The sequence below is a fragment of the Gasterosteus aculeatus genome, chromosome 1, assembly GCF_964276395.1.
Source record: "Gasterosteus aculeatus chromosome 1, fGasAcu3.hap1.1, whole genome shotgun sequence".
In the NCBI taxonomy this organism is placed as follows: domain Eukaryota; kingdom Metazoa; phylum Chordata; class Actinopteri; order Perciformes; family Gasterosteidae; genus Gasterosteus; species Gasterosteus aculeatus.
In genome coordinates this window covers 28,952,736-28,968,683 of record NC_135688.1, presented here as the reverse complement: position 1 = coordinate 28,968,683, position 15,948 = coordinate 28,952,736, and the positions used below count along the sequence as shown (strand labels likewise).

Genomic DNA, 15,948 nt, shown 5'->3' with positions numbered 1-15,948 from the left:
TTCGCCTACTAGTTCTTGAAATATTGATTGTTTCGCCAAAAGGGAACGCTTATGGCGCTAACAAAAAAAGAAAGCAGCTGCCAAAGAGTCACGGGCAGGAGGGGAAGAAAAGGTGGCACCAAAGCAGCGACGACCTTCAAATGATGGATCACACAGTTGCCCCCGACGAGGAGGAGGAGGAGGCGGCGGCGACAGGCGAAGGCGACCGATTAGCCCTGAGAGCCAAATGCCGTCCTATTTCAGACGCCGCACGGCTTTGTTCTTTTTACTCTTTGTGATGTATCGCTCACCTCGTATAGAAGATGGCATCGCACTGACGCAACCGGTTCCAGTAACTCGTCATTCCAGGACGTTTGCTGCCGACGCGTCTTCCATTACCGTCGAACGAAAACAACCCGATCAGCTGACCGCTCTGCTCGCTGTACTAGAGGACATTTTACAAAGCGGCGTCTTCAGTCGATGAAGGACGGGGACGGTCCAGTAGACTCGGGCACAGAGCTGCAAGCTGCTGCAAATCGCAACTTTGGGTTCGGATACATAAATATGAACCAAACCACAAAGGACGTTTCAGAGCTGCAGATCCAGTGGTGTCAAACTAGCAGCACGGCTCTGCGGATGCAGAGGATGGTTTTTACAGACGTGGTCCCCACCGGGTCCTACCGAAGTTAAATATCCCAACGTGGACTGGATGGATTGCTGCCTAGTTCTAAACAAACCCCCGGCCACTTATTTTGATTTTAGTGATTCCCTGACTTTTAAAAATGTAAATTTCACCATTACTTTGGTTTTTGCCCAAATGCCTCCAGCGGTACGGATGCTACTACTACGTTTGGGTGCTAATTTGCAGGCGCTTAGACAATAAGCTGGTAAACATGACAGCGGTCGTACCTGCTAAACATCAGCGCGTTGGCATTAGCATGCAGCCGGTGTTTTTTAATATTCCCCTTGCGTGTTCATGTCATTCCTGGTCTGCTCGCTGCCGTTGGCGGTGCAGCGCTTTGGTTTCGTACGCTGCCACTCAGAGCACATCGAGCCACAACCACAGGTAATCCATCACAATGAACGTGGAGCTTAAAGAGGGCCTGTGAAATTGAATTATTATTTCATTAAGCTCAAATTGAATGTCTCACCATCAATCACCTGACGTTCAGTAGAGGAAATGATGTCACAGTAATACTCTTTGCTCCCTTAAAGAATTGATATGCATCTTTTGTGATGGGATACTGTATCCGCGGACTTTAACCTTGGCTTCACACAACCCAACCTTTTGGATTAAAACGTCAGTGTGAGTACACATTTAAGAAAGGAATTACTTCGGCAGACATTTCAACGTGGCGTGGGTAAATGTAAGCTGCGTTTAAATGAATGGAAATGGGCTGCAGTGCAGCCGAAAAAAACGATTTGAGCTCTTCGCGCACATCAATCTCTTTCCTCACAATAAGGGGCCTCTTTCTCCCCGACACTTGCCTCGCGCAATCAACAAAGGCATCCGACTCTGGCGTTCATTCAGTCACTCATCGGTTGATTTCCACCGGCTGACTGATGGAGGCGTACGGCCAGCTGCAGCTACCACAGCTGCCTCGTGATGCCTGTCCTCCGAACGCGGCAGAAACCTCCGATTTGATTGAATCCGTGCAGGCTGGGACTTTCAATTAGCTTTATTGAAACCGAAAGCAGTAATACCATGTGTGCGCGTTTGTATAGGCCTCAAGGACCTCTATGATTAAAGTAAAACTATTAAATGGGTTCTTTTCCACAATAAAACGTGTAGACCTACTTGGAGTTGTATATTTCTTAGTAAAGCTTGATTGAGATGAGGCCAACAGCTAAATGCGGTAAATACATTTGGTGCGGTGCCAACTGTGCATACAAGCCAATATGCTGGAACACAAATTTGCTATGTGTATGGATGCTGTTGAAACGTCTCCTAAGAGCCGATTCTACTCTATACGGCCCACTTGTGGGGCAGTTATGGGAAAGCAACAAGAAAAAGATTTCGGGGGCATTTAATGATGCTCTCAGAATCCTACTCGAGCTTCCACGGTGGATAAGTGCAGGTTGGATGAGTGAATTTTCTCACCTTTTTGAGGGAATTGAAATGTCAAAAGACCGATTGCAAAAAAAAAACCCGGCGTCACAAAGTGAGCCGCGGTATTCTTCTTCTTTGGAAACATCGGGAAACAAAACGAGCTAAACTCTCACGGTCTTTTACACACCGTTCCCAATACATTACAGGTAAATAACCACTAGTGATTCTTCAGGAACATCTTCGTCTTGCTTTGTACCACATGAGCCCTGACAAAGCAAAGATATTTTAATGTTACTTAATTCTTACAGGAATAAAATGAGATGGAAAGGGGAAAAAGAAAGCGATCCAAAAATGTGATCTGTTTGGAGGAGCACTTCCCGTTGAGGTGGGCGCCCTCTCTCCTCCAGAATGTCACACCTGATATCGAACCAGCCGACCTTATCGATTTGAGCTGCTGCTGCTGCCTCGCTGACTGACAAAAGCACTCGAAGCCATTTCCGAGCTATTTGCAGTACTCGGGCGCATGCAGAGATGTGGAGCGCCTCTTACTTTTGGCACGGTGATAACTGTGATGATCGACGAACGCGGTGAGAGATGCTCTCCAACGACACCACGGCTCGGGAGGGCAGGCGAGGTGGAAAAAACGAGCCTTCACGTTTCCTCTTTTAGTCATCGCTGTATTAGAAATGTCACCACTTATTCGCTCTCTTGTTTTAGACATCACCGATCAATTTCATAATGCTGAAGCTAAATGCTAAAGCCCCTTAGCTTAGCATAAGGACGACTGCTACTTGCACCTCACTTGCGCCTCATCTGTCATGTGGGGAATCCTTCCGGCATCCAAACGTCTTTTGATTGTGGTGTACTGTCCTTCCTTTGGGGGCTTGTCTTTTTTTAAATGTCTGTCATGTGAATAATGAGATTCGTCTATTGACGAAAGCTTGGTTATTTAAATAGTACTGATGGAGAACCAAAACAGAGCAGGCCATTGGTAGTAGCTGTGCTGCACCATGCAGGACAAATGCAGAATAAATGATCAATTTGGGTTGCCTGGCTACTACTACTACTACTACTACTTTGTAGAGATTAAACTAACTGGTGGGCAGATTTTATTTTCCCAACGATATCTAAAGGCAGATGTATTAATTGTGTTTCTAGCCGCTTGAGTGTAATTTTAAATCCTGTCGATCTTTGTGAGGTGGGAGTTGTACTGCGCAAAGCAGGAGCCTACTTATTTTTGTCCTGGGTTCAGCAAATGCTAAGTGATCCATTGAAATGAAATCGTGATGGGATTGACTTTATCTTAAAAAAGCTGTGGTCGGAGTTAAACCCACACAATCCTGGTGAAGAAAGCATCACGTCATGTCCAAAAAACGGACTTCCTGACATTATCCCACTTGGATTGAGAAAATTACAACATTTGAACTTTCACTTCCAGATTCATTGGGCCCGACACTTTAAACCGGAGCGGAGAGGTGGAGGACGGACGGGGAACATTTGAGAGTAGAGCGAGAGGTCAACGGCTCTCCTCGTAGACCCTCGCCGCCCCCACGGCTTGTCACTAGAGCACCGCGAGACGCAGCGCAGCTTGTTAGAGGAGCGGACCGGCCGGCGCTCCCAGATCGGCCGCGGTGTCGCCTCCCCGGGCCCGGCCCTGTACTATTTCTGTTACTACGGTTTCACCAGCGACGGTCTGACTGGCATCTATGTAGGCGGCTATCACGCATGAAAAGGCCCCAGATGAAAAGCGATTCATTCAGCTGAGCTTCTTTTAAGAGGATCCGGCAAGTTGTTTACTTTTCTTTTATCTATCTTATCTGTCTCTACGGGGGCCGGCATCGCTTAGACACATTTCACCAAGCGCCGTCTCTTTTTAACTCCACCGAACCACCGCCTCCCATCACCACGCTCTCTAGCAGCGTGCGCCTGAGAGAACGTACGGCGGGGAGCTCGATAACGCTCGCTGACGGCGAGTAACTGCCGTCCTCACTTCTGATTGGTTTGATTCATATCAGAAAATAACCCGGGGAGAAGTGAAACCGTTATCTTTTTAGAGCCAGTTCCGATCAGTGTCATGAGAATCAACGGATAAAAGCAAAAGCCAATCCTTGCTTGTCTATTATATCAATATACTGTTTTTTGATACTTGTTTTAAAATGAAAACGCTAATCTGAGATAAAGCACAATGGCTGGTGTGTCCGTAAGAGGAGAACTGTGATCTCAGAAGCTGTCTCTGTGCCCTCGGCAGGCTTTGTAAATAGGTTGAATATTTCTTGTCAGCTGAATAACTTCACATTATCAAGCTGGCAAAGAATTGCCTTTGTATGACATTTTTCTAGGAATACTGCCCCCAACAAATCATTCATGCCAGTGAAATAATTAGCTTAAAACACATTGGAGAGCTTCATTTAGCTTTGAAAAACTTTGGGTTAGTCATGTCAGTATTGCGTCAGTGCCAAACCCTGCAGTGGGAGATTGGTGCTGGATAATATCAATCTTTTGAGCTCAATATGTATTTAATAGAGTGAATTACAACCTATTTGCTGAGAAGAAATCCTGAGTTTGGGCCCCTTTTTCACTCATGGTGGCTAGAGACTGCTTGGAGACATTTTCATTGGGGTGTGCCACAGGGTTCCGGCCCGGGGCCCTTTCTGTTTTTCTCATGTGTTACTTTTAAGTGTGTGTGTGTGTGTGTGTGTGTGTGGCTTCGCACGTTAAGCCAAATCCAATTGAGAGGGTTGAGATGTTCAAATGAAGGAACGCACATTTCGAGGACATTTCTGGTGTTTCACTTGTGTTGTGTGAGCTTGAGAGGGGAGTTCAAGCCGTGTGAAGTGTGTGTGTGTGTGTGTGTGTGTGTGTGCGATTTGTCAACCCCGACATTGGATGTGTGTGGGGTTCAGTGACCCAACAAGCACATCGCTTGAAGCTGATTAGGATGATAATCACTACCTGCCTCGTTAGTTTACCGTGTCCGTCAAAAAGGTCCTCTCCTTTTAAACCCCCTACCGAATGAACGTGCTGACAATTTCTTCCGTGAGATTCAGCGTTGTTCCGTTTGCTCTGACCCAACTGAAAAGATCTTTCAAACCGCTTTTCCTGTACTTCAAGTACAAGATGCATAATTTACTACTAACATTGGCTTTAAGTGAGGTGTAAACAAGCCCATCAGACAACCAAAGGGAGATAAATGTTTCAATCCTTTTAATGGCTTTTCCTTCAGAAGCATTCGCTCCCGCGAGCGGCTGTAATGAACCTCAGAGCCGCCCGCAAACACAAACACACACACACACACACACACACACTTCTCTCACACTCGGCCGTGAAACATCCACACCCGCTAGTGCACTTAATCATCCCCTGAGCAAAGTAACCTCCGAGCGTGGACTTAAAGCGCTCCCCTTCAATATTGCCAGTCAAACAGGGAGCGGCGGGGAGCCGCGCTTAGCGGGGGCGGCGTGCTGCCGCTCCTCGCTGCTCACCCATTTGAGCTTCATTCGATGCGAACGCTGCCCGAGAGGGAGAATAGTGACAAAACAGAAAAATATTATGCTCGCCTTCCCCCGACTGCCCCAGAAATACCGCAGGAAAGTGTCCAGAGGGCCGTGTGTCTTTCGGGCAATTTGCAAAACGGGATTTTCGAGGACAATGTTTGGTCCTTTTTGGCGCATTTCTGAAATGATGGTTGACACCTTCCTCAGAGAGAGGCCAACCAAACCAGACAGGTGTGTGTGTGTGTGTGTGTGTGTGTCAGGTGCTTATGCAGAGCTAATGCGTGTTTGTTGACACTACCGGGCTGCAAGGCGCTGGCGGAGAAGCGCTACAGGGAATGCATTTGATTTGTAAATGAGAAACACACTTTCGGAAGACAAACACACACACACTCAGGTGTGTCTGTTCCCCGCGGGGATGATTTGCAAGTGAATAGGCGTGTTGCAAAGGCTGACAAAATGCTTCTTGGGGAACAACCGGTCCGCGTGCACCGAGGACGAGCCGTTTACCACTCGTGCACCTTTTCATCAATAGAAGCTTCGCTAGAGCGGCTCTATTAAAATGTAACCAAGCGCTGTTTGCTCTAACTTTCCAGTCACTGCCTGCTGCTCGCGGTGTGTTCAAGGTCGCCTCTCTTTACTCTTACATGTGCGTTATATAACGTTTGTGCATGAAGCTCCAGACGACAGTTTCACAGGAACTCGGTGCTCAAATGTCACTTTGACGCTTCGCTGTATCATTTTTCCTACTTCAGTGTGCATCGGCGAGTGTGAGCGGGAGACTTGGTCACAGCGCGGCTGGTTTTGATGACCCGTATCGGCTTCACCTCTGCATCTCCCTGTTGAGAACAGCACAGGTGTTTTCTCTGATAGCTCTCTCTCTCTCTCTCTCTCTCTCTACCAGGAAGGAGCAGCCGTCCAGCCTTCTTCGTCCAAAAGAGGGAGTTCTGGCATTCTCGCACACACCAGCCCGTCTACAGGTCGGACCATGGCCGCTCTGTGTGAGTACCCCCCCCCCCCCCCCTCATTGTTTTTCATTTGGGAATCTGTAAGGAAGGAAAAAGTTTCAGACGGCTTTGATGCAACATCCGAAGCGCTGAGGCCTACAGCTCTTCCGTTGCATCATGGTTGCAGCGGTCCGTCAAGCAAACAACGCTCGTGGTTGATGCAATGCTGTGTTCCAATTTGTTCTGTGAGATAAACATTTGGGAGGACGCAGCTTTTGAGAACCAGATAGTTCATTGTTAGATAAGGCCGACCTGCCTGGCAGTTATTTTTTTTAATGGGAAGCCGCCGGCTCGCTAGATACCGGGCTTCCATTACTGCGATAGCGCCGCCGCGGTGGCTTCCTCTAGTTTGTGTTCCGCCGCCGCTGATAGCGGTGCACCCACAGATGGAGCTTACGGTGCCAGGTACAGTCCATTTTTAACCCGGGGAGGATCAAAGGCAAGCTAAAGTCTGGTGGATAGTTAAAGCAAAAATGGGATTAAACACCCTTCAAACTCTGGGAATACCGAAATGTCATTACACGCTGCATAAAGTGAAACATGTTAAATTCCCACTATATGTTCAACCTACAAGAAGGATTCAAGTCAGCAGCCGCTCTGTCAGGCTGTGCTTTTGGGCTTTTAAATGATAGATTTTGTCTTTCTATAGCGCAATAATCCAAAATGCGCCTTTTTAATGTTTTTCTAAATAAAAGAGGCTGAATGCAAAGGACAGTAACCGGCGTGACGCATCGCCTGCGTGAGCTGAGGACGTCGCTCATTGCTCAGCGAAGGAAACGCTAACTCCTGCGTTCAGCGGCCCGGGATGAAGCATCGACAGAAGCCCTCTGCGTTGGCATTTAGCTCAGGTGGAACCAACTTAAGTGAAACCTAAGGCTCACGTTTTGATGGGACGAGGAGAGAAATGGGCCTCTGCAGACGTCAATGGGAAGGAGCGACGAGCCGACGGCCCTCAAAGTGGTATCAATGGTGCTAACAGGAATGTTTCCACATGCACGCACACACGTGAGCTCGTAAACTCAGCCATGCGTGCTCTCACCCGATATGTATTCGCACACACAGACGGAGATTCTCTCCATCTCCACCTGAGATCTGTCAGGCTTTCGCGTCGTCCCCCTGCGAGTCCCTAAATCTCTGCGCCGTGTCTAAAAGTGGAGCTTCTCGACAATCCCGACTTTTGTCTTCCGCTGACAAGTTGTCAGCGACAACGGCGCTGAATCCGCCCCGGGAGGGGGGGTCAAGAGTCCACGTCCACACACCCCCGCCCCCCCCCCCCTGCAAAGCCTCAACGGTTTAAATAACCGGGATTTAAACCGAGGCAGAGCTGGCCTCTAAATCTCTGTGCCTGTTTCCTCTTGTGTTGCAGCAGAATCACCTCTGTGAGCGAGAGGTGGGAGTTAAATAGCATCGTTTCTAAAGTGTATTTACGTTGGGATCCGTCTGCAGCCGAAGCAAACCCGTCGCAGCCGCCCGGAGAGAATTCTTGAGTGGGTGCGCGCACGCTGCCAATTGCAGCCAGATTTTGCCAAAATATGTTTTTGTGTTTTAATTAATCTCTTCCTAGATAGGCCTGCCAAATGGTACTGTCTTTTTAATATTATCCTCGGGACAAACAAAGGTTGCCTTTGGTTTGATCCCCTTACGGGACACAAATGCACGGCGACGCGTGTGATGTTTTGAAAGTGAAAAATGGAGGTTTGACTGCGTTGCGTTCGGGTGGGAGGCTTCTAAATGGCTCCTCCGGGTGAACACATAATAGTTTGGCATGAATGGTAAATTGTCATCATTCCAAAATCAATCAGTGGGAGCATTAGATTTTCTGGTTGTCATTCCTTTTGACTGACAGGGTCTTTCGTGATCTATTATTAACCGCCTTTTTAATTCCACATTTGTAATCTAATAAGACGTGAGTCTATTCAAAGGTGAATCCAGTACACAGATCCAGTGAAGATTTCCTCACGGCCCGCTGGCTGTTCCATCTGCGTTAACACGGGACCGGTCCGATGTTCATTACACGGCCCTCTGGCTTTGGAATATTAAACCAATGGAATGGATCTTACCAATCAGTTACTCGGGCCGTACTAAAGCCCCCTGGTTTCACAGCGAAAAGCCTCTATTGAGGTTTCAGAATGAAGCTCTGAATGTACAGTTTAAACACACTTTCTCATTTAATTGATCAAGAAATTGTGTCCAAACGTTTGACTTGAGTCACTTGTTGCAGATGACGATGCAGTAAGTGAAAGAGCAGAACTCATGAGCCAGACTTGATATATTCAGGGGTTTTGCTGGTCTTACCAGTATCTTATGATAAGCTAATGTTAGCTTTAGATAGCCAACTTTAGACTCCCAACATTCCTCCCCTTGAGTTGTTTGCATTTCTCTATCAGAAAATGTGGCTACGAAGAAAATCTCTGAAATCCATTTACCGTTATCTTTCAGTTCCTACTTGTGTCTCACATCAATGGACTGGTTTGACATTATGTGGATCATGTGGAAATCCCCCACCAGCGCCTGTGAAGGTCAATAAGTAAAACACGGATCGCTCACCCGACCGTCTAAGGGGACGTCGCCTTCTGTGAACTAGAGATTCCCTTTTTACACTTTCTCCTTGATGTTTCCGTTAGTCCTTCAACGTAAGAAGGTCATTTTGTTGGTGACAGAAACAAGGCGACCTACATAGAGAGGGAGTTTTCTGGAGATGATTTATCAGATGACGCGTTTGCTTCCATTGAAGCGTAACAAAAAAAACTCAAACTTTTGGAGGGATTAGCAATATATTGACATTGTTCCCACAGACGGATGAAATACCCCTTGACTCATTAGCATCGATTAGCACATCACTATTTAAGCCAGAAACCCTTTGCCAAATTAACAATTCCGTTGGCATTCAACCGTTTTATAGTCTGAAAGTTAATTTGGGTTTTAGTTTAATTCATTTGAATGTGTGCTCACTCTGGACTTCAGCTCGGGGGCGTTCGGCGGCCCCCTCATCAGGTATTCCACCGCAGTGTGTTTGTGTGTCACGTTAAGAACAGGAAATCCATGTGCAATTTCAGCGGGATTATCAGCAGAGTGCAGCTTGTGGAGGCTGATGGCCACGCCGCTCGCCAGTCGATGTGCAGCGTCCGGCTGCCAGAGGCCGTAAACAATGTGCTGTAAGGAGGGATTGGAGATCGGTCACTGGCTTCAAAGAGGACCTTTGCCATTGCTTGAGGGCAAAGTACGTCCAAGACGGAAGGAAGAAGGAGAAGAATTAGGGTACAATCCTCCACTCATCTTAAACGGATCACCTGCGATACGACTGTTGGAGGTTTCTAGCTCAGCTTCCACCTGAGGAGCTTTCTCTAGAAGAAAAGGTTTAAAGATGTCTTTAGATTTTACAGGCGGAACATTAAACAATACGTATCTCTGGCCTACACAGCAGCATGTCGCCTATTTCTGAGAGGAAACGTATGATTCACTATCTCAAAACAATGACTTGGTTATTAAATTATTATTATTAAATTTACAAAATAGAAAACCTCACCTAAAAGTCATTTTAAGAAAATATTTCTAGTTTTGAAAAACAAAGTAATTATTTTAAAGCTATAGGTCATATATTTGGGGCACTGAACTATTTAGAGAAATGCAATATTTGAGCATTATTTCATGCATTCAAAGACTTTTTTGTTTCCCTGCTTTGATCCAGACGGGAAGATTGTGTCAACTCTCGTCTGCTGGATATAAAGAAAGCGCTAGCAGCTGCTCGCCTTAGCAGAAAGTGGAGAACAGCTTAATTGGCTCTCACCAAAGTTCAAAAATAGTCAAGTAGTGGAACTACAAATATCGTATAATATATATAGTGATGTGCTGGAAGTCTTGTCGACCGTGACTTCCTGCGCTTAGCGGACGAACAGTGATGTAACTTCCTGTATGAGGTTGTGCAGTGGACGGCAGGCAGACTTTGCTTCCGCCTTCCTTTTATGCTAAGCTAGGCTAATCCCTTCCTGGCTCTACCACCAACACAGGGAATAGGCAGGTTCTCCGATGACGTGGAACTATTCTCCAAAGAGAATCAGGGTTTCACATATCTGCCTGCAGCCGGGTGATCGCGTGCGAATGTCGCCTGTTGAGCGTCCCGGGTCGCGAAGCGCCGCGGCAGTTACCGCGGTAACGAGCGCTGACTCCAAATGCCAAACGTCTACCCGCTCCCGGCTGCAAAAATATTGACGGATGTGGCGAGTGTCTCACGGCGTGGGACCTCTGTGTCCATATGACTCCTGTGACATAAGGCTCCGGGCATGTCGGGTACCTCGATGCTTGCGTCTAAAAAAAGGCCGGCCCACATCCACCGCCCGCCTCCCTCCCCCCGAGTCACTCCTATTTATTTACCAAGGGGACTTCTAAAATAAAAACAGCTGTCGCTGGACGCCTCACTGAGCTGCCGAGCACACTGCTGGAGCTGGTCTCCGAGCCGCGCTGTCCGTCTCTGCGTAGGATTTGCCTTCCGCGTCGGGGTCAACGCCGGGCGCCGTGTCCTGCTGATCCGAGGCCTCCCTCCATTGGATTGTCTTTCGCTGTTCGACCTACAGGGTTTAGAAAAAAAATAAAAAAGGTAGGTTATCTTTCCAGGCCGGCTCTCGTATCGACGCGAGGCCTCTTGTCGGCGCAGCTACTTTTGGAGGGGGGTCGGAGGGGGGGGGTATCCACCCGGGCACAAAGTGGCAGGAGACAAATTGGAGATGGTGGATGACATTTTAGCAGATAATGAATCGTGTTTGACGCGCCGCAGGCAGCGCCAGCATGAGGCGTCCTCGGTGAGAGTGGGAAACGAGATGAAGTACTGAAGGCTGTTTTTTTTTGTGCTGGTGCAACAAGCGCGTCGAGTCTCCGCTAGGATTTTGTACACCGTCATAAAAGATGCATGGGCCCTTCCTGTTTCCTTCCACCAGACACGACCGGCAGCGATCCGATCCGGGATGCTCTTGAAGAGTGGCAAATGGGAGACGGAGTGCTTAGCTTAGCATAAGGAAGCGCCTGAGGCCGCCGCGGATTCCATGTAAAGATGTTATTCTGATAGATTTGACAGCTCACTTATTGCGCCTGTTTGCGTCTCATCGGCGTCGGAGAAAATCGCCCGCAGCGGCTGACATTTCAATTAGTGAAGCTCCGTCGTGCTCCGCTCAAAACCCTCCGCTGACACAAGCTCTGGGCAGTAAGTAGTGAACGCAAAACTGGGGGGGTGACCCCTCTGTGGTTGGGTCACGGCCTCGATCTCTGGGCCACGCTGCCGCACCATAAAAAGTACCCCGTCAGTTATTTCCCCCCTTTCTCTTTCCCCTGGAACACTACCCCCCCCCCCCCCCCCCCATCCCTCCCGCTCCCCCCGGTTGTCTCTTAGCCGTCCTTCGCCTCTTAACTTTCGGCCTCACCCCAGCATTACCCCCTCCTCCCCCCTCTTCCCGGGTGCCATCCCTTGAGACAAGTAGCCGATGCTCTGGGAGGAAGAAAAAAGCTCAATGTGCCGTCTATGAAAAATAGAAAGGAAACATGTTTTCTTTGCAATATCAATATCACACCATAGAAAGCCCTCGTTATATTGGGGTATCTGAAGCAGTGCGGAAGCTATTATTAATGCTAATTAAACATCCGTTGGCGCCAGTAGTAATTGGCAGCTGCGTGGAGAGACTGAGGCCTTTCAAGTCTTAGAAAACATCTCATATCTTATTAAAAGTTCTTTCAATGTTGCCTTAACTTTGTCTCCCCCCCCACACAAATCTCCCTGCAACCGTGACGCTGCAGACGGAGCCGGGTTATAAAAAGCCTGGGTCTATTATTTTTTTTGCTCCCGTCAGCGCCCCCTCCTCCCTGGTTACCTCACCCCCCCGCTATGGCAGCTTTGCATACGGCATTCCCCTCTCAGGAGTGACGTGACGTGGACGTTTGTCCCGGCTGACGGATGAGGGCATTATCCTCGCGTTTAGGGGACACGTCAGCCTCAGGTGATGGATTTTTATTTTATTTTCGGCGCACATAAATATGTTGCCCCGTGTTTATTTTCAGACGCTGCCGTCTCAGGCAGCCTATTTTCTGACGGGTTATCGGTTACAGCAACATGCCGGACGAGGCAGCGGGCTAAAAGCGTGGGGGGGGGGGGACGGTGCTGGAGTCAGTTGCGTCTGAATTAAGGTCCTGCCAGTAAGTGGCATCGCTAAATTCATCCCTGCTTTGTTACAAAATATTTTTTCAGAAGCCTGGTGACTACTAATAAAAAAGCAGCCAAAAACACCAAGTGCTCCACATTGTGAATGATTCACCTTCCATTTAAAAGGGCCAAAATAATGAGGTAATAACGAAAGTTATGTTGCAAACAACAGAAACACAACGTTGTCACTGTCAGCTGTGAGTTTAGTCCACCAGGAACTCTCCAAGGGTCAGCTGGGAAAACTCTGACCTAAATTGGCATCTATGACACATTTTCAGGGCCGGTTGGTAAACAACCGTAGCCGGCGAGCTAACCGCTAACACGTAGTCCCCTAAGGAACATTCTAGAACTTCAGTTACCTTCGTCTCCCACCGTTTCCTCTGCTCTTGTGCCCTTTCCCACTGCTAATAGTTTGATATTGGGATTCTACAATATGTCTCTTCTTCCGGGTTGTTGACGGAAGAAAAAAGGCCCGATTTAATGAGCTAACTGACGCGTGATACAACATCCGTGGCTAATGGACCAGTAAGTTCACACTCGTCACTAACTGTCTGATAACGACCCGTCTTTTGTGGACTTGGACAGCAGGTTGAAGGAAATCAGATGACTTCTCCACGCTAATAAGTTGCAAAGTAAAAATACATACAACTACGAGTCCCATTATTTTCAAAGGGAAGCTTAATTGGCAATAGAAAACGTTTCCAGAGCCAACAGCTCCTACAGTTACACAACTTTATTGGTTGATGGCGCAAAGAATGGTGGTAGACTTCTACATTTAGACTACAAGGCCACCAGCATGAGGCTAAATCTAGCTAGTGTAGTCATATAAGGGGACTAAGAGAAGCGCTTACACTCATTGAACAGCATGTGCTACGCCGCTAATCACAGAATCTGCCTCTAATCTCTTCCCTCTCGCAGCAACAAGCAGCTCCATCCAGATGCATCTTAATTAAGAAGCCTTCGAACGTTTGAAGTAGAACTCTCTCTGAGCTCGCGTACACGTGGAGAAACTAATGGAGTAGAAAAACGCAACACGGAGCAGGCTGTTGAAAGTGTCAAAGGTTGGAGCGAGAGCTCATAATGAGAATCGTTTCTATTTAGGGCGCGTTATCACCCCGCGGCGGCGCTTCCCGTGCTGACAGAGAGCGTACTGTGAGCCAAAAGGTCCGGTGTGGGCGTACACTGCGCCTTAATGTTGCCTAATGATGCTTTGTAGCACGGAGGAGTCAAATATAAAATTAGTGGTATTCTCTAATTGGCTATCTGCAGGGACATGTGGAGTGCTGTAGTAGCGCTTTGCTATTAATGAGCATTTGGTTTTCCCGTCGGCGCTTGTGGTGGATTGTTTGCCTCTGGCCACATTTGTATAAAACATCATATTTTAGGGACCATCACTGTATTCATGTGTTTGATTTTCTTGGACTTCCTTTGAATTTAGCGGTGGTATTTGTGTCGGCTGAGGTTCTCGTGTTTCCCACGCCGCAGGCGGCGAAGGTCGATCCGCGCCAGGACATCCAGAGGACGGGGCCCCGAGCGGCGAGGATCAGGAGGGCGAGCCGGTGTCTGTGAAAGAGCGACTGGCGATGTACCAAGCCGCCGTGTCGAAGAAGGAGAGCGCCAGTTCCTCCGCCGCGGTAAGACGATGCTTCCACGTGGGGCGTAAGGGGAGACGGCGGCCAGTCGTCGGCATGTTTGGATTTATTATATGACGATGACAATGTGGCTTCATGACCATTTCACCCGGCCTGCCCGCCAACCAGAGTAGAAATCCGCTGCCACGCTTGTAGCCTACATAGTTGAAGAAGGACAAAGGGGCCAGAGGGCGTCTGCCGGGTTGGAAGCGTGATTTGTCAAAGTGTCACAGCGCTCAGTGCTCGATGGGAAAAGCGATGTGCGGAGTGTGACCGGGAGCCAGGCGGGACGTCCTGGAGCGGTTCCTCCACACAGGGCTGCTGCAGCAGGACGTACTGTCCGTTTCTCAACATACAGACAGAACGTTGCTTTTGTATTTGTATGACTGGATACACAAAAACAGTGTGCCCAGGATGCTATATTCCCCTGCCTTCTAAAATGTTGACATTTTCGGAATGATAACTCTGCTACCCAGCATATAAACATCTCTAAGGTCACTGCATCAATGTTATATCCAAGAACGAGGATCCCAGTATAGGAGAAGCAGACTCTGGTATCCGGTGAAAATATTCCAAACTGATGTGGTTGTTTTTTGTCAAAACAATATATTTTCCCTCTGATCGCGTTGGGCCCATCGCGGCTTCATTTCGCCATCCCAGCCTTCCGGGACGGGGAGCTGAAGACGTTCAAAGCCACTAGATTTAATTTACGATTGCATTAAATAAAGAGCAAAAACAAGAATATTCTCATGTCCAATGTAAATAGTGATGAATTACTATTTTCAGCATCTGAATATCCCCGAGTCAGTACAGAGAACTAAGAAGGGCCTGCGTGCACTTTAAGAGCCCACTGATTTAACCGTGTGAGCAGCCAAGGCCACTGCAGTGTGTCCACTCGGTGACTAAAACAAAGCCCGACCCAGCGTTCTCTGCTGCGCTCTGCAGCTGCAGCGCATAACCGCTTGTTGCGTATCTGCTGAGGGACCACACGCAGGTTCAGTGCAGGTAAAATGGAATATAAGCTGCCGAAAATATGCCATTTAACGTGCAAAACGTGGCGTGGGCCAATGTCTACAGATCGGCTGATCACAGTTCCAAAGGAAAGTGTCCGAGAGCCAAACCGAAGGCTTCTAAGCCGTCTATTTAATATTTCCGATGTGTCTGTGGATCATCTGGTTTGTGATCATCTGGGCCGTATAGCCGAAAGGCATTGATCCAAAACATTGCTTCCAATCCTCGGATCTGTTGGTGCGTTTAGTGATAAGTGAGGAATCTCCAGCATGTCAGTCAGGAGGCCACACTGCGGTGTGTTTGCAGGGGCCGACCCGCCACCTTCTGGAGCCTCTGCGCATGACGACGAACCACCGCAGCATTCTCCGTTTCACGGGGATCCAATAAAGAGAGCGGGATAAATAAAAACATTAAGAGACAAACGACTGCAATGGATGCTCAATAATGAAGAATATGATCTAGGAACATTGAAAAAGTAACTGAGACTTGATAATTGTAAAAATCAACAATTTTGCCCCGGTATAAGGCGTGATTTGTGTTTGTGAGGGAGTGCATTAACTGTTCTATGCTCACAGGTCGGCATAGTAACAAGCCA

The 15,948-nt window shown here is 48.0% G+C and overlaps 1 protein-coding gene across 2 annotated transcripts in view; it reads left to right on the top strand.

Annotated features, from left to right (window-relative positions):
* The window catches only part of xirp2a (xin actin binding repeat containing 2a), a 44,610-nt gene that overhangs the window by 11,472 nt on the left and 17,190 nt on the right, over window positions 1–15,948 (top strand). The window contains exons 6-7 of one of the 2 annotated variants that reach the window (XM_078102154.1): window positions 6,425–6,521; window positions 14,197–14,345. In XM_078102154.1, the coding sequence (XP_077958280.1) occupies window positions 6,425–6,521; window positions 14,197–14,345 (246 nt within the window). Of the gene's footprint in view, window positions 1–6,424; window positions 6,522–10,910; window positions 11,122–14,196; window positions 14,346–15,948 lie in introns of those variants that run through there. The other variant, XM_078102163.1, reaches the window with a different exon arrangement.